The following is a 20,163-nucleotide window of genomic DNA, read 5'->3' on the forward strand; positions in this document are numbered from 1 at the left end:
TTAATTGTTTTAGACTTCCAAGAAAAAGGAATCTCAATCAATTTTAAATAAAATTACTCATTCTAAAATTTACCTTAAGTCTTCCAAAAATAAAATCTAATAACAATATAGTAATCAAATTTAAATATACATTTTTCCTTATAATACTATTTTTCTAGTTTTAGTCTTCATAAAAATATTTTGAAAGTTATTGTGGAATTTTTGTTGTTTATTTTCGTATGTTGTTTTGTTTTAATTCTTGTAAAATATATTTCTTTTTTGTTTTGGAAATATTTTAATCATTTTTTGTCACTGCTATTTTATTTAAATAGGACTAACTAAATAAAAAAATTATTACAAAAATAAAAAATAAATATATTAAAAAACTAAAACAAAAAATAAAGATCAAAATATTGCTTTTGCAAATTGGGTCCCTGTGTTTGTTCTTACAATTGAACTAAATATATTTTTTGTTAAAAAAACGCTAACTAACTAATCCCAATGCTGCATAATAATAGAAAGCTGACCTATAGACATACATCATCAACTAACATTGTCATAAGAGACAACACATATTTTGTTTTATATATCCACAATTATCTATAATTTTCAGTAAATAATAATAGTCAATAATACAACTTTAACTTTAAATAGTCTCTTCCATATTTTAAGCAAATAATAAATAATTAATGAAAATCATTTTAACTTTAAATCTACATAGTTTTATCTTTACTTGAATGTAATGTGAGTATAAATTTCACTTTCTATAGAAATAAGAAAGTTAAATATCAAATAAGAAATGATACTCATAAATATAAGATTTTAAGTTAAAAATGACATTCCTTTGTAAAGATCAGCATATATTTTATTCTAAACATAACTTTTCATATTATATTATTTGTGGAAATCAATTTTCAAAATGATATTCTCTTTTTATACACGGAATGAGATAAATCAATTGCTTCATTTAATTATATTTATTTTTATTAATTTAAGTATCGGATAAGGTAATATATTGCTTTCTACGTACTTTCTTTTCTTTCATCAGAAGTAATCAATTAATTTACAAAATTTAATTACCTCCATTCTAAAAAAAATTGTAGTTTTAATGATATGAAGAAGTTTCAAAATGACTGATATTTTCATTTTTTTAATGAAATATTTTTTTTCTTCTACTTCTTACGTCTCCAAATCAATAACTCCCTCTTTCTTATTCAAAATAATTTATTTACGAAAAGAGTGAGGTTATTTCATAAATAGTATATTTATTATTATCATTATTCTAAATATAAATAACTCTAAACTGTAGTCAATGGTTGGAATAGAGGTAGTATTACATCAATTCCCATTTAGAGTCTAATTAATTTTCAAAGAAGGTCATTATATTAGTTTAAAATGCGAAAACAACTAGTTTACAAGTGGCAAACATTCTCTTGATAAGAGAGACAAAACATTTTTATCTCAGTAGTGATATTTGATCTGTTGATCGGTCGTTGAGAAAAATGTTTGTGGTGTACCTCAATACATTGTATTCCAAACATACCTACATGAACAGGTGCATGTCTTTTGTCATATATAATGATCGGAATAGAGATTATATGTGAGATTGTCTGATAGGAATCATCACATATTTAACATTTTTTTAATTTTTAATTTTATTTTCCTGTGCTCAAGAACCAAAATCATGTTTGTACTTTATATCGAGAACGAAAATTATGATGCTCATATCTGTAGATAAAATTATCGCACATATACATAGATTTTGAAGTTACTTGCCGACAAGACTTTTTATTCTTAATAAATATATTTTGGATTGTTGAACAAAGAAACTGCAACAGTGTTCCTCCCCCAACTCAGCCAAATCCCGATTCCTTGGTTTCATGTTATGGACACTTTGTCCATATTTTCTTCATTCAATAACAAAAAACTTTATATTCAACGTCAAAGTACAGACATTTACAAATAGTAAATCTGTCACAAGAGACACGTATATGTGTTTGTGTATATTGGACACTCACTGTATATTTTTCAATTTCTAAAATTATTTTCACATTTTAAACGTCCCTACATATAAAAATATCGCAATGATTAGATAGGTACTGCAATTATTAGTCATGTTGTTACTTCTAAAATATTAATTCTATTGAAGGTTCTTTACATATTAATTTTATATCTTATATGGCGCATATAATTAATGAGAATAACTTTGACAGTTTCATCTTGAAGATTTTCTTTTCTTGATTTTAGAAAAATGTGCATGTAGAAATGCTTGGAAAAGCAAGCATTCTTAACAAGTTTACGAGTTAAGTGATAAAGTAAATATCTAAGCTGTAGATAGATACATAGATGTATAAAAATTAGAATTGATATATGAAATGAGAGCATGCAGAGAAATGATGAAATGCATATGTAGTTGAATAAGCTTACATTACATTATAGAGGCGGCAAATACTGAAATAAGAAAGAGGAGAGCACGTGATTAGATGAGGATACAGTTCAATAACTCTCTGAATATTCGTTCTTTTCTTGGCTCTTCTTTTAGCTTAGTCACTAAACTAATAATTGCTGTGTCCTTCAGCACCTGCTACAGAGATTGTCATCGAAAGCAACTTTGTAAATGACAGAAAATACCGTAAAACATGGAGTTATGGCAATGTCATTTGTCAGATTCCTATTCTGTTATGGTAGCAAAGAACTTATCATTTCTGACTGCAAGTTTAATTATTGATACTTCCAGCAGTGAAGATCTTGTGAAAATTTCTGGGTTCTGCGCCACCTTGCTTTATAATGTATCTCATGTTTCAGCGTGCCAATAAGTAGTCTTTGGCCCTTAGCTGTTCTTCTTCCAATAAACCTCTTCCTTCCCGCACATCTTGCCAATTCATGCGAACTCTATTAAAAGTTGTGCCTTCCACAATCACCATCTTCAAAATCTATTCATTTTTCTTTTCCAAATAAAAACAATTAAGAAAACTCATAATTAGAAGAAAGACACAGATAAAGGGAAACCTAACCATGTGGCTCCTATCAGGTAGGGTTTGGAAGGACATGTGTAAGCAAACATAGGATTTGTTTCGATTACAAATTGTTGATCACAAGAATGTGTTGGAGTAGATTTTGATACTAGAATTGATGATCAGTATGTATTTCTAACACACTTGTTCATATGGAAGAATTCAAATCACGAATAAGATCACAATAATAGTCGGTAGTAGAGGTTATGATTTTAATAATTGAATTTAAAATTTATTTGTAAAATGAAAATAATACCTTATTTATATTATCATCTGATAGTCTATTCTCTATTTTTTTTATTATGTCTTTGTACTTTAATATCTAAATCCCTTACAAATTCATATTTTATGTACAACTTATAAAAATCTTACACTATGCCAACCCTAACGAGTTCATATTTTATGTACTGTTATTTGAATTATTAAACTTCCAGTGGCAGTTCAAGATATAATGGTATTTTATTAAAGTAATGATTCCCTGGTATGTAAACTATAGTTACATTAATTACATATCTATTTTGTTTCTCTAGTTTCTTTGAAATCATGTTGTCAATAGTGTGAATTACAGATGTGTCACTATTTTTATTTATGCATTGATTAATATACTTCATATTAATTAGGTATCAAATAATCTTTCTCTATTTTATGAAGCTTTCATGATAATGATCTGATTTCATTAAATTATTTTAACACTTGTTTCCCCAAATCTAAATATCATTTGATAAAAACTAACTATTATTATAATATATCTATTTTAAATTGATAATTTAAAATCGATTAAAAAATGATACTGTAAAAAGAGATGATTTTTTAAATAGATTTTTTTTTCTTCTAAAGGACACTTTTTAAATCCACATTTTAAAAATCCAATTTAGAAAACAAGTAATTTAAAAAAAAATGTTATTTTATACATAATCTGTAAATTGTAATCACATACGTTTTAGTTATAGAAGTGTAACTATCCAAACAGTATAAACAGAATTAGAATAACATATCATAGTTGAAACCTTGTAAAATGAAATTTGTGAAAAGATAATATAATAACTATACAGAAAGTATGCCAAATTTTAAACACAAGTCAGTTTTTTAGCTAAATCACAAATAAATGTAAAATGTCATGATACAAAAGACAAGAACTTGTTTGATGAACAATTTTCCTTTATCTAAAATATACGGTGCCTAAAGAGAAAAAAAAAAAAAAATCTAGTCTTCACTTTTAATTTCACGGTGACAGTGTTGTAAATGAGTCATTTCATTGATGAAAGATTAAAAATAAATTTGTAAACCCCAAACACTCATCACCCGCAACCATATTCTTCCACACACTTCATTTTTTTCAATGTAATTGAACACAAGAACCACCTATTATTCTTTGTCTAGTGAGGTTACTCACGGACAGTCACTGTTTTTCACCCAACAATGTCGAGAGTGGAGCACCACAAGAACCAGCAGACATTCGCAAAGCACCCCACAGAGGCGTCATAGGACGGATAAACCAAGGTTTTCAAATTAAAGTTCTCAAATAACTTGTTTTTATTTTCATTAAAAACAGTTCCTAAAAAGAATGCCATAAATTAGTTTTAAAAACAAAAACAAATGCATCAACCAAGCCAAAGCGTTTCTGAATCAAATAATCAAACCACAATGAGTAGTAAACTGTTTTTGAGCTGCACCAACCGTAAAACTATATTGATTTGATTTAAATAAAAGAGAAAGATACCAGCATGATAGTAGTATATATGGTGTAATTTCATTAACATATTCATATAAAATTCATATGATGATCGTCATCAGACAAAGTAGCCCAGTTTTGTCATCGAATAAGCACAGCAACATGGCAGTAGGGAATGGCTAAGCCCAAATTACAGTTGGATTCTGGGGGATAAACGACAAACTAAAAGCCCTCAATTATTTGAACATGATGATGATATGAATATGAACCATTTGGAATGTTACCCGACCTGACACGATTAGTCATCTTTCTTTTTTATGCTGCCACGTAGAGAGCTCTGCTCAGTAAACATTTTCGACACGTTAATCAATGCTTGCAAACGGTCCCATAAGCCCAGCCCGAATAGTGCTTCAACAAGGGATTCCTTGAACTCAAATCCATTTTCTCCAACAGGATACTATTGCAGAGAAAAAAACCATCTCAGTATGACTTTCCTTTCCAAACGAAGTAAAATAATATACAATTATGAAAGGTTTTCCAGAATAACCTGAAGAGGCTTCGGTATCACGGTTTTGATGAATGGCCACCATCTATCGTCTACAACAGCTTTTACAAGGCATCATGCCCGCAAACACCACCAAATCGTCCAAATCCACTTTGTTTCACATCCCCGAATGGCAGCGACTTAAAATACACAATGCAACTTTAGTTCAGTGGAAATTATAATTAGATGTAAACTAGGTTGAGTAGGGAACATATCCTGGCCATTTGGCTAAAAGAACTGCAGAATTACAAACCAAAAACCCAATAAAATAACTAAAGGACCATATATGTTAACAATTTCTTTTAACAATTTTAGACAATAAATTATGTGTCACTGTTTATTATTATTAGCATGTATATATTTAAAACGAACAATCACAGGCTACATGTTATAAAAATGTTATAAAAATGTTGTTAAAAAAACATTTTCTTGTAGCTTAAACTAGAAGTTCCTTCCAAAGGGGCATTTTGCGGCAAAGTAGACGATACAGTAAATTAAAACAGTAAAGAAATTGCTTTTTTCTCATGAATAAGACAATAGTTGGTTCCGTAGCCAAATCGGCAAACAATATATCATGGATCATATCACTGTTACTGAAGTCCTTTAGGGTCCTTCTGAGAGAGAGAGATGACGATAAAATAATGAAATAAAATTTACCTGACACATGTATGTTGCACCAAAATCATTAATCGCTGCAATCCCACAATTTATCTGGGAAGCTATATCTCTAGCATGGCTCTGACTGCCTGAGAAAACAGCACTTCCAAGCCTGAATTTTGAATCATTTGCAAGCTTCACAACCTCTTCATCGGAGCTAAATTTCTTAATTTGCATGATTGGTCCAAAGGCCTAGAAGTCATTCAAATAGAGTGGTGAATTTAGAGAAAGATATTCTTGAATATAATAATTGCATTACATATATGACACGAGACAATTATCCATATCTACAAATCTCCAATGCCTTCTAGTCAAGATATGAACGATTTCTTCTATGGTCAAAATGCAAATAGATGGTTGATCACGTAACACATGACAACAACCACAAAACAATTATTACGGCAGAGAAAACACCAAGTTTTTTTACCTCTTCCTGCATCAATCTCATTGAGCGATTCACATTCACAATCACTGTAGGGGGGAAATATATTGATCAACTGCACCTTCACCTATGTGTCCAAAACTTCCTCGTGCAATAATTTCAGCTCCTTTGTCTAAAGCATCATTTATAAGGCCTTGAAGCTTTTCAGAATGCGCATGCATACATAAAGCTCGCATATCATACTTTCCAGCAAGTGGTGGGCCCTGCAAGAAATCATGAACTGAAAAGCTTTAGGAAAGGGAGTTCTTAATACTAAATAATCCTGAAGGAGACGTCTATTCTCCTACAAGTGAAAAGGGTTCTTGATAGTACAGTTGCCAATTGTCATTTTGACCTATAACCCACATATTAACTCTAACCAACTCTTAATATGACCACCAAATAAGTGAGTTGAAAAAGCCTTAGTCCGCAAAGGCGCTACTTAAAGTGGTTTAGAATTAGGACTAAATTGGATTTGGCCCACTGCAATACTAAAATAAGACCTTAATTAACTTATAAATACTTTTCAAAATTGTACAAGTCCTTAAAACATTATGAATTGCAAACTAACCTCTACATATTTTATATTAGTTATAAATTAGTCTTTAAATTTTATTATTTGCAACTTAATTAATCGCAAAGTTAGACCTAATCCAACCTTTGTAGACCTAACTCAACCTAGCTAGCTTGATTTAGGCTTGACCAGACCTTATTCAACATTGCATGACTTGATCCAACTTGATTAAACATATCCAAACTTTGATCCAACTTGACCCAGGTCTGACTTTACTAAGATTGGGCAAACTTTGTTAACTTTGGCTTGAACCAACGTGAGCTCGATCCTGACCTAGGCTAGGCCAAACTTAGATTGACCTAGTTCAAACTAACCTAGGTCTCATCCAATCTAACTTAGACTCGACTTAACCCAACCTTACATTATTTGAGTCCAACTTGAACTAACTTTTCTCGATTGGTGCCCCACTTGATCAAGGTCGAACCTAACTTAATTTTACTTAGACATAGGCCAACTTGGTATGACCTTGGTCCAACTTGACTGAGCTAAATCAACCTGAGCCCAACCTAACTTGACCTAACTTGAGCATGAACTGACATTATCTGATGTGGGTTTGACCTTGACATGGCTCAATATGAATCCAACTTGACCTAGATCCTATCAGACTCAATATGTTGTGTGCTAGGCCCAACTTGATCTACTCGATCTTACTTGGACCCAACCTGGCCAACTTGACATGGTGTTGACCCTCCTTAACTTGATTTCAAATTGACTTTGCACATACTGATTTAGGCTTGACTTGACCTAAACTGTGCACCACTTAGGCAACTTAGGTTCAACTAGACTTGGAATGACTTAGGTCATACTTGTGTCAGACTCAATTTGGGTCAGTCCAACCCAACTAGCTCGAATTAAACTTGACCCTACTTGGACTCAAACCTAATCTAAGGCCAACCAAACTTGACTGAACTCAACTTAGGTCTAACCCAACTTGATTTGATCTAGACCTGATCCATCTCAACCTGACCTAGATCTGGCCCAACTTGACTTGACTTAGCCCATCTTGACTAGCTTGACCTAGTCCCTACTTGGTCTAACTTAGCCTGAACTTGACCTAACCCTACCTATGCTAACTTAGATTTGGATTGATTAAAATTTTTTCATGTGTATAAAGATTTTTTTAAGAAAATGTTCTTTTTTTTCATTTTCATTTTTAAAGAAGGTTTTACTTTAAAAAGTGGTTCATGGGTTAACTATGCCCCATGGAACTTTTGTGGGCATTTTGATCGTATAGGTTTTTTCTTATTTCTATTTCATAGTTCTATGGACTTGATTTTATCCTGGTGAATATGAATCGGGGTCAAACCCTATGGTTGGGTCAAACTAACAGCTAAGTATAGCCGTTCCCAGTTCTCAACAATAATGCAATATGTGGGCTTTATCCATGTTCCTTACCCCTTTACCCCTTCCCCTATCTGAGTCATGTATCCAGATTCCCTAAACTTTATTTTGAGTAAAATCTATTTTTTGTGAATAAAATTGGCGAATACCATAAGTAGTTTGCTCACATCTAAAAAAATAAATTGAGTAAAATCTATCAATTTGCTAGTTGACCAGAAAATTACTTACATATCAATTTCAAGCGTTTAAAGATATAAAAATTCACGTCTATCTGTTTCAAGAGAGATGAGATGCAGAGCCAATATTTTATTGATGCAAATAGTTTAACTCTGAAAAACTTATTGGGGCTACAATTATTACAATGGACAAGGTAAACATATCATGAATCATATGAACATCTGTCGGGTTCTATTATTTGTTTCTGGTTGAGTCATTCTTGCCCTCTAGAATTGGGTTTATCCCTATCTTTTTCTGTAACAAATACTTACTTCCTGTCAAGGTCCCAGAATTTCATTCATGACTAGAACAGATGTAAAGACAAGCGGATTGATTACTGAAATAGTAACAATAAGTGCAAGCACATGTAACTAACAATTAAATGTTTAAAAGAGAGATGCAGCAGTTACATTTTACCAATTAAATGTTTAAAGGGAAACTTACAGCCGTAATAGATTTTATAATTCTGGTAACTTTACTGACAAAGGATGCATACATGTGGACATATGTGCATAGTTCTGCCCACTTGGCTGAAGAACAGCCCTGGCAGCAATTTGAGCACCCCATATTCGGCAGATCAGCCAATTAAAACTATGGCACTCAAGAATGAACATTCCATCAAGTGGCAAGGTTAGCATTTTCCAGCCAAGTTGGAAGAGATTCATACATGATCCACATCTACATCTTCACAAACAATAAATACATCTTTTCCACCAAGCTCCAATGTAACTGGTATAAGTTTCTCGGCAGCATTGCTCATTATCTATATAAAAGAATGCAGCAAATCATCAGACACTTATTAAATTAAAAGGTAGATGCTATCCTGTGCATTCGTTCTACCTCAAAGACATCACTCTAAACCAGAGGTCTACAGCAACTTTGAAGTTACAAATACAACTCAGTTAAACAATGACTGTGTACTCTCTTGAATTCCTTTATTAAACATCTACCACGCTTAACTCGTTCAGAAGCTATTTTGTAGAATTGGAACAAAAAAGTCATTATTAGTATAATAGAATACAATTTAGAGATGAGTGCCAAAGGAATCATACCATCTTGCCTATCCCAGGTGATCCAACTAAAATGACTTTGTCAACAGAAGATACCAGTGCTTCTCCTGTTTCAGCAAACCTGGTAGGAAAAGCTCTATTAGCTATAGGTGCATATGTTACTGAAACCAAGGGAAGAACGAAGGGTGATAAGGATATACCCTGTTACCACCTCAACAAGTTCCTCTGGAGCTCCTACAAGGGCTGATTGGATGATTCGGACGTAAGAGCATCCAGACCAACTTGCATCTTCTGAAACCTACAATCAGAATCATATGGGTTTCTGTCAAATAGAAAACATAATTTTATAGTAACTGGTAAGAGCAGGACAGGTATTAACCCATGCAGTCTCAATTTTAACATATAAGTTTCAACGAATGTAATATAATCACTATCAAAGCATATCAGTCAACAATGTTATTCTTGAAAAGATGTAGTGCATTCATGGAATGAAACAATTTTAGAAAGGTAGATAGCAGGCATTATGTCATTTTATACCTTAATCACAATGCCATTTCCAGAAAAAACTGCTGCCAACATCGGGTTAAAAATATTAAAAAAACTGCACGCCTATCAAACAAAACGCGAAAGCCGATATAAAACAAACCATATAAGACCACCCAGCGATTTGAAAAAATAAAATTGCAGATGCATAAACACTCACATATATGAAGCCGTTCTCTTGTGTTTGATTCCCATCATCCAACACTGTGATAATAATAAAAGTAAATTAACATCACATTGAGTGTGGCAAAAGAATTACGTGCAATAGGGAGTGAAAAAGGAGAGTACCACCGGAGGAGTCGACGTCAAATGGAAGGAACTTGCAGATGACGAAAGCCAGTGGTAGAACGAGCAAGGGCCACAAAAACGCCATTGGAAGAACATCACAGCAGATTCAAAGAAAAGCAGTTGGGTAGGTTTAGTGAATGTTGGGGAGAGTTTCGTTCGATTTGTTCTTTGGAGGAGAATGGTTGAAGAAATGAATGAATGAGGAGAAAGTTTCCAGGTTGATACAGGAAACTGTTTGGATGTTGTTGTTACTCGGTGGCATTGTACACTTGTACTACATGGAGAAGTGATGCACTTCCTACATAATGACATCTAAACAACAAAAAGTTCATCCTAGCTGTATTACAATATAATTCAATTTTAATACGTGTTGAATAATTCATTTAGATAGTTCTGGTTTATATAATTATTCGAGGCATTATCTTATAACTTCTTATAAATATATATATATATATATAATTTTATTTCTTATGTAAAAATAAAATAATAAAATATATTATTTATCACATAGTCTTTTCAAACTATATTGTAATAAAATTCATTATATAAAATTAAATGTCTTCAACTTTTATATGTTAATTATGTATAGAATGGATTTTCTTTTTAATTTAGGTGGAATCGTTATATGTTAATTTTGTAAATTTAGTTTAAATTTTTATTTTGATATTTAAAATAAGTAAATAATTTGTATACATAAAATAAATAATTTTTAGCAATAATTCAAAACTATAATATCAAAATTAATATGTAGAAAAATAAACTATAAGTTTATAAATAAATTATAATTATTTATAATAAAAAATAATGTTAAAAATTAAATTATTCAATGAAAAATTAAAAATAATATTATTATTAATATTAAATAAGAAATATATTATTTAATTAAACTATATATATATATATATATATATATATATATATATATATATATATATATATATATATATATATATATATATATATATATATATATATATATATATATATACCTAAAACATTAAATTTAAATAAGATGATAAGATAAAATAACAGATTTATTATTCTAAAAATTAAATGAAAAAAACTCAATTAAATAAATAAAATCTAAAATATTTAATTAATTTAGATAAAAATACTCAAATTCATGTCATGGATTTTAAACTAACATTGATTTATAATAAAGACTACAACGGTTAGAAATTAATGTCATGGATTTAAACCTAACAAATATATTTGTACCACAGATAGCTCACATTTGCATTAACTAAAATATATTTAAGCTTAAAGTTATTTCACATGATAATAAATAAATGCATGCTACTTGTTTAAAGACTTTTATTAAACTTTCTTTCACTCTTTTAATAAATTTATTACTTAAATTTTGATATAAAGATTAATTTGATAATAAATTAAGAAAAAAATTAATTAGTAACTTCGATCACAATCATAAGACACTTTGAACAAAAATATACTATTCAAGCAAGATAAAAAATTCATCTTTCATTTTGTATCTTTAATAGTTATTATTAAATTAGTATTTTTATCAGCAAATTAGTTCGTTATATGTAATACACCACTTCATGCATTTTTTATTGTTTTTTCTTTTTTATAAAAGAAAACTCCTTAACTTGTTTTTGATTAAAATAAGCACAGGAGACTCTCAATTTTTTATTTATTTAATAGGATCACGGATATATAGAAGAAAATATAATCACAAAACTTCAATGAAGACAAAATATTAAAACTATAATAAAAAAAAGTCTACTTAAAACAAGCTTTTTGGATATAGTATATAGTATAGTAAGATTGATCAATACTTCATTGATCAAGAATTCACAAGAAATAAGAGTGAGTCAATACTATATATTAAGATACAAGGTCAATATCATTTTATTGTTTTCTTATATGTCGATAATCTTATCTATACAAAAAACAATATGGAGATGATGAAAGAATTTTAAAAAAACACAATGAAGACATTTAAGATGACAAACATTTACTTAATGAACTATTTTCTCAATATAAAGATGAAACAACAAAGAAAGGAATATTTATCTCAAGAAATATATTAAAGTTTTATTAAAGTTCTATTAAAGAAGTTCAAGACATATGATTATAAACATGTTGCTATTCCATTGGTGGTAAATGAGAAGCTACAAAAAGACGGTGAAAAAAAAAATATATGTGTCACGTTACAAGAGTTTGATTAGAAGTTTTCTATATTTTATAATCTGATAGCATATTCCCTAATTATGGTTAAACATACTAAAGAAAATTGGAATCATATATCAAAGATAAATTCAATCTCTTATCATAATGAATCATCAATGAGTTATTAGTAAATTAAATTTATTTTATACGTTGTATACTCTATTTCTACACTTGTTTTATTTTTTATATTTTTTTAAAGTTTATTATTTATATTTTTATAAATATATATTGACTTTCTATATATAAATAAAAGTTAATTTAACTTGATTCTATTCAAAAATTAATTATTATTTTTTTCTTGACATCTAATTCTATTTTATGACATCAAACTAAACATATACACGAAATTAAAACTAGTTGAAGAATAAAAATAAATATGTAAAAAGCATTAAAATAAAATTTTCTTATTAAGAAATTAAAGAACTGACGCATTTTAAACACAAGGTTCGTTCAAAAGGCAACAAATGTGTGGAACAGTGAGCCACTAACGCCGAACTCAATTGCCGCTCTTCCAGTATCAGCCTCACAAATTGCGCTTTTTCAGTGTCAAACCTTCACACACCAAAACAACAAACCAAAATAGGATTCTAATTCCCATCGACACAAACACAACTGAAAAACATTACTAAGAGACCACATCGTTGGTTGTTGTAGTGAGAGAGAAAAAAATGGCAAGTGTTAGGAGAGTGGGCGTGGCGGTTGATTTCTCATCGTGCAGCATCAAAGCACTGCAATGGACGGTGGATAACGTGGTAAAAGAAGGCGATCATCTCGTTCTTATCGTGGTTCGGCACGATTCCAATTACGAGCACGGCGAGATGCAGCTCTGGAAAACCACTGGTTCACGTTAGCAACGCTAATCCCTTGATTCGAATATTCTAATGATTTTATCTGTTACAAATTATTTACGTAAAATTCGTAAAAATATAGGTAGAACAAAATTTGATTCGTAGTCGTTCTGTGGTTCCTAATTGGAGAGCGGATGCGTGTTTGAGATTTTAATTTACTTATTTACTGTGTGTATTGATCCAAACGCAGCTCTAATACCTCTGTCAGAGTTCTCTGAACCTGCGGTCATGAAGAATTATAAATTCAATCCCAAACCCGAAGTAATTGATATAGTCCAAACTGCAGCCAGGCAAAAAAATGTATGGTTTTGGTAAATTTTCCACTAGGGTTATAAATATTGAATTTAGTCTGGTCCTTAAATTTAGAGTGAATCTTCATTTAGTTTTTAAATTACAAAAATAAGCATGCCATTTTTTGTCTTGCTCTCTTCTACCTCTTTAGGAAAGAGAAGTAGAAATATTTGTTAGTTATGTGCATAGCATTACATAAGAGTAAGTTCCAAGATTTTGGGATGGCAGATTACGGTAATAATGAAGGTCTATTGGGGAGATGCTCGTGAGAAGTTATGTGAAGCGGTTGATCAAGTACCTCTAGACCACCTTACCCTAGGAAACAGAGGCCTTGGACCTCTCCAAAGGTGCCTACTATTTCAACCCATTCCTCCAAAACACAGCATTGCAGATACACTGATATAATGAAGGATCCGAATTTCATTCTGTTTTTTTCATTTTCCTTTTACAGGGTCATAATGGGCAGCGTCAGCAACTATGTGGTGAAGAATGCCACCTGTCCTGTCACTGTGGTGAAGAGTTAAGACCACAACCATTAGTTTCTTCATTAATTTACTAATTTAATGTAGGAATAATCAAACTATTCTACCTGGTTTTGTTCAAAACCCTGCTGTGCGTGTATTCAACTTGTTTCTCAGTACAGGAGAAGGAAGTTATATTAATTGTAATACTATTTTCATTATCCAAACAGAAATAAATAAAGAGAGAGAGGTGTAAAATTTTAATACCAAATTTTCTCTTGCACTTATTTGGTATTATTCTTTCTTATCCTTCCTTTTTTTTTTAGAAATATAAAAATTCACCATTTAATTCTTATAAAATATAGTCAAATAGTAATAATTAGTGTAATAAACTTCTTCCGTGAAATACCATTGTTAATGGTGAAATGAATCTTTAAACGTTTTCCCTTCATCTAAAGTGGAGTTTGGTTTTATGTTGCCTGTCAACAGTAGCTTCTCTCTCTCTGTTTTTTTTTTTTTTTTTGAGGTGAAATTCACCAGCATTTCTAACCCCCGAATTCATTTCTATAGATACGACACTGATCTACTCGATAGAAGAAAATATTAAGAAAAACCAATGAAAAAATTAAGCTCTTTTAGTGATGAGAAACGAAAATATATAATAAAATTAAATTTTGAGATGATTTAATTTTAAACATTATTATTATTATTATTATTATTATTATTTTGTTTAGAATAATAATTTATCCAATAACAAATTTTTTAATGGGGTTTATGATTTATAAAGAGTTAGTAAATGGTTTGAATCAAATGTTGAGTATGTGTTTTATTAGATTATACCATATGATTGATTATTAGAGTTCCATGATAATATTAAGATTGGCAAAATATGTTAAATGAGTTATGTGATAGATGAGTTGACTGGATAGATGAATTTTGGTTTGAGGAGAAAATTGTAGAATTTAATGAATTGGATGTATGTTTACGATTAGGGTTAAGTGTGGTTAGAGAAAAATTGATTCAAATGAGGTTAGTGTATATAATTAGTATGGGAATTATTTTGGTGTTGGAAAAGTACATGTTATATATCAATTTTTGTTGTAAGAACATGAAAATTTTCCTTTAGCACATTTTTGTAGATTGTATATTTTGTTTGTGATATGTGAGTTTTTGTTGCCTAATCGCAATGTAATAGTATTTCTCATTTTTTTTTAACATTGTTGAGGACATAAAGTGTGTGGCTCAATATAATTGGGATAATTTAGTTTATGAGTATTTGGTGGGGCGGTTAGGCAGTACTTCAATAGCATTGAAGAATGAAAAAAGTATAAATCACTTTCATGTTGTTGGATGTGTTTACATGTTGTAGGTAAATGATGTCTATGTATTTTGTATTGAAATGGAAATTATTTATGTTATAGACTGGTACGTGAAGTGTTATGTGGTTTTTTAAATTTTTTTCAACTATGGTTTTGTGATCAGTTTATGACTTTGAACACCCACATAAGTAAATTTCCAATAGTGTTACATTGGATTAATATAAAAGTAGGTGAGAATTTCATCAAAATTGTCATAAAAAAGGTTGTGGTGCATAGTTTGTAATTTTAGATAGTTGTTTGTTATACATAATGTATAAAAATAGATTCCCAAAATGAAAACTTTCTTTATTTTTCAAGTTGTTGATAATATTGGTGTGTCGAAAGAATGACTTTCTTATGCTATTGTGAAAGAAGCACTTGACAAATGTGGTGTGACTTTTAATAAATATAATACAACACATAAAGAACTCTTTATACGTGTTGTAGAAGAACAAGAGTGGGTTAATAGCAAACTCAAACTCTTCATTTTTGCTTTAGAGAAATTGGATGAAGAAAAGAGTAAAGATGTGGGTGGTTAAAATGTGGAAAAAGGTGTTGGTGGAACTGATGATTCAAGTGAATTTGGTGAGTAGACATCAAATCTGATGATCATAGTGCACTTGTTGAACATGACCACAACAACACACAATTTGAAGCTAAGGTTGACATATAACAAAGTAATATGTATAAGTGAATGAAAGAAGAGTTGATAGAGTTGAAGATTGAAATGAGTTTTAGCAAGGTTTATTGTACGATGTTCTCACGAAATTAGGGTCCATTCACGTTCTGAACAAGAACAGGGGCATGAAGTTCTCTAGGGCCATGGCGACGATGGAGATGGTTGAATGTAAGATAAATAATGTTTATTTGGCTCTTGGAAGTAATGTTTTTGATGGGTTGTTTTCATGTGTTAATGTGCTTTACAGGTTATGATGAACTCTATTCTGGAGCTTCCTTTTATCAAAAAAATGTCATTGATTTGGGTCGTGTTTGTACTTTGGGTTCAAGTGTGGATGTGTACCACTGCAATCCTAAGAAACAAGCTCACATCAATGCCGCATATATTTTTGAAACTCCACGGCTCAGGAAAGATCAAAAGCCTATGGTTGAAGATCTTCCTAATGAATGTCTTTTTGAGATTTTTAGACGACTCTCTTGTGGCAAAGAGAGGAGCTCTTGTTCCTGTGTATCTAAGCGGTGGCTCATGCTTATGAGTAGTATCTACAGAGTTGAAATTTACAAGTCCGAGGATCTGTTTCCTGTGATGATGAAATGGCCTCCGTATGATAACTCTACATAAAATGTCATTTGTGCATGAAATCTATTCAAAGTTGAAATTTCTTATCGAATAATTTCTGCACGAAATTTGTGGTTGAATAGCATATTGAAAAAAAATATATAAAAAATAGAAATAATGACGCAACGATCACCAAGGAACCACGATCGGACTTTGTTTTCTAACAGGAGGGGTCTTCCTTCGTCGAGCATTGACGATGGAGCATCGAAGGCGGGAAGTCTTTAAAGTAGATTCTCAATTTTGCTATGAGAAACCATGATCATTGTCATGCCCCTGTTTTGTTCACAATGTGTATGAACCCTAATTTCGCGAGAACATCATACAATAGACCTTGCTAAAACTCATTTCAATCTCCAACTCTATCAATCATAAATTTGTTACTTCTTCAATCTCGAACACGAAGACTTTCTTCCCAATTTGATTTTCATCAACCCTAAATCCCTAATTCTTCATCTTTAGATTTAACTCCATATGCATATGTCACGTTTTACAATCCACCACCAAACCTTAATTTTAAAATGTATAATGTTATGAAATTCCACGTATAAACCTATGCTAATAATGTCACATATTAAAAATTTATCATGTCAAGGTATCAGGTTATAAAAAACTTAAACCGTTAATCCAATTTAACACAAGACTCAATTAAGTCAATTTTTCACTTTTAATGACTAAACTGAGAAAACCGATAAGACGAAGATCTAACTAAAAAAACCCACATAAATAAAACTTTTCGAAGGAGTTTAACCTAAAATAAAACTTCATTTAAAGATTTTCTTATATAAATCTTTTAAACCTGCCAAGTTTTCCTACACTAATTATATTTACTTTTATTAAATGTAATTATATTTAATAAGACAAATAAACGAATCCAATAAAGATAAACATAGCGATGAAAATAATTATACTTTCAAGTCCAGCATTCTGGAGAGTAAAGAAATATACTTTTATTATGTTATTATATGCAATCTCATCTAATGATATAAAGTATTTTCATTTTTACAACAAAATATATAAATAAATATTACATAAAAATGGTTCTAGTTAAAAGTATTGAGAAACTTTCATAAAGAATAGTAAAATAACACGAAATAAAATAAAGTTTATATCCTTTTTGTATCCAAGAAAAAAAAACTGTTAAAATCACATATATGGTCATGGTTTACAGGTAAAATTTGTTCAAATTGCTTACTTTCACTTGAGTTAGAAAATTTGTTTGTCCTTTTTCTGATATAAAAATGTGGTATCAACGGGTAACTTTCTCCTTGGATAGATATCCGCCATTCGACATTAATAATTAATCACCTCATTAGTGAACAAAACAATGCGGAAACATTCCCACTAATCACCATTAGACAATAATCTCCAATCACCTCATCCTATATTTTTCAAGGAGCACGATAGTTTGACAGTTTCTATTTTATTCCACTGTTTAACAACCATAAATATTATTATTTTATATTAAAATTTAATTCATATTTACTTTTATTAGTTAAATGTAATATTCTATTACTTAAAAAAGTTATAAAGTAGAAAAAAAAATGGGTGTAAAATTATCTTCTATTTTTCTCACCATCAATTCATAACCCAGCCGTCCTTCCCACTCATATATATATATATATGTTCCCACACCTCAATTCCCTAGCACACAACACCTTATTTTCTCAGACACCTTAAAAAAAAAAAAACACAAAAAGTAATAAACAAAACCAAAAGACAATGAAACTCAACGTCAACTTCATCACCCTCTTCTCCATAACCCTTGCGCTATGCTTTGCAATAGGCAACGCGCACTACAGACCCAGCGTCGAAGAGCCTCAGTCCGAACCGCCACCGACTGACCCCGATTCGGCGGATCCGGCATCGGAAGAACCGTTAGTGGACCCGACATCGGCTAACCCGACATTCATTGACCAGTCATTGGCTGACCCACAAACAGATGACCCAGCATCGGCGGACTCGTCATCTGAGGAACCGGTGACGGAACCCTCCGTGGACCCGGTAAGAGATAGCCCTGCAATGAAGGACCCGGAGGAACTGTATGGGGACCTGTATTCTGCTACCACGGAATCGGCGGACCCGCCACAGGAGGACACGTCAGCGGACGCGCCAGCGGCGGAGTCGCCATCCTCGAACACCGTCGAGGAAGGCTTCTTTGAAGGGAGTGGCGGCTTGCAACTCCGCAAAGAGTTTTCCTCGTTCTTCGCCGAAATCCGGATGGGGTCGTTGCGCGGGAGCAAGACGATTACGTTGCTGAACCACTTCCACCACCACGACCGTGACTTTGTGAAGGAAATCTGCTCCCGCACGAACTACCCCGACGACTGCCTCTCCACCGTGGTGCCCTTCCTCAGACACAAATTCGACCTCATGAGCATCCTGGAAGCCGCCATCAAGGCCTGCTCCGCTCACACCAAATTCACCCTCAAAATTGTCAAGAAACACATGAAATCCTCATCGGAGATGGCCATCGCCCTCACTAAATGCAAGGAGCAGTATACGAACGCCTTCCACAGCCTGCATCAGGCCTTGAAAGCCCTCCAGTCTCACGACCTCGCCACCGTGACCGTCTCGCTGAGCTCCGTGATGGCGGATGTCTCCACCTGCGAGAGCGGCTTCGAGGACCTCAAGTTGGCTACGGGTCATGCTGAAGGCATGGTCAGCATAACGGTTAGCAACTGTATCTCCATTGCTTCCATGATTCACTCTTAGGTCATTGGTGCTTGTATCTCACAAATATAGTACTATGGTATTTTTGTAAATAAAATTTTAGTTGTGAAGCATCAACTAAAAACAAACAATTTTTGTTTTATGGAATGGATGTATGAGTTATTCATTTACATTTCAAATGTATTTTTAGATGTTTAGTACACAAACAAAATTTTAGATTTCACGTCTCTTTGGATATATATATATATATATACTTTTTATATTAATAATTAAAAGAATATAAACTTTAGGAAAATCTTATATGAATTTTGTTTTTATAAATTAATTTCTGAATAATTTAATTTTATTATTTACAAGAAAATTATTTTATTAAATGTAATAATTTATTTCTCATATATATATATATATATATATATATATATATATCAGTTTACCTATTATCAAATGGAAAGATAAATCTTTCATGTTTCTCCATTGAATATTTCATAAGCAGAAACATGTCCTCTTTTTTTCTTTCTTTTTTTTCACAAAACTTTCGCACGCACTTTTATTATGAATAAATATTTATTGGATAAATTTATAGATAGATATTATAGATAAGTAATAAATTATTGAATACCTGATCAGACATTTACTTATAAAATTTTCTCCATTTTAGCATTTGTAATAAAGCAATTGAGGATTTCAAAGTTTACAAAAAGTTTCTCTAATTTGTTTGTTGTATTTTTTAAATTCTAATGAAAATTACTTGAAGTTACGAATTTATAGAAAAGCAACACAAAGTAATTT

At 31.3% G+C, this 20,163-nt stretch overlaps 2 protein-coding genes and 1 pseudogene across 2 annotated transcripts; 2 read left to right on the forward strand and 1 right to left on the reverse strand.

Moving 5' to 3' along the window:
• Positions 1-4,743: 4,743 nt before the first annotated feature.
• On the reverse strand, positions 4,744-10,344 carry LOC106754019 (annotated as a pseudogene).
• Positions 10,345-12,959: 2,615 nt separating this feature from the next.
• Positions 12,960-14,320, forward strand: LOC106754099 (universal stress protein PHOS34-like). The gene is made up of 4 exons (XM_014636051.2): positions 12,960-13,295; positions 13,488-13,597; positions 13,817-13,935; positions 14,040-14,320. Exons 1-4 carry the CDS (start codon positions 13,118-13,120, stop codon positions 14,110-14,112), a joined length of 480 nt encoding a protein of 159 aa, XP_014491537.1. The 5' UTR covers positions 12,960-13,117; the 3' UTR covers positions 14,113-14,320.
• Positions 14,321-18,205: 3,885 nt separating this feature from the next.
• Positions 18,206-19,416, forward strand: LOC111241102. The gene has a single exon (XM_022777849.1). It carries the CDS (start codon positions 18,424-18,426, stop codon positions 19,414-19,416), a length of 993 nt encoding a protein of 330 aa, XP_022633570.1. The 5' UTR covers positions 18,206-18,423.
• The last annotated feature ends 747 nt before the right edge of the window (positions 19,417-20,163 follow it).

Source organism: Vigna radiata, unplaced genomic scaffold (genome assembly GCF_000741045.1).
Source record: "Vigna radiata var. radiata cultivar VC1973A unplaced genomic scaffold, Vradiata_ver6 scaffold_83, whole genome shotgun sequence".
NCBI classification, from domain to species: Eukaryota; Viridiplantae; Streptophyta; class Magnoliopsida; order Fabales; family Fabaceae; genus Vigna; species Vigna radiata.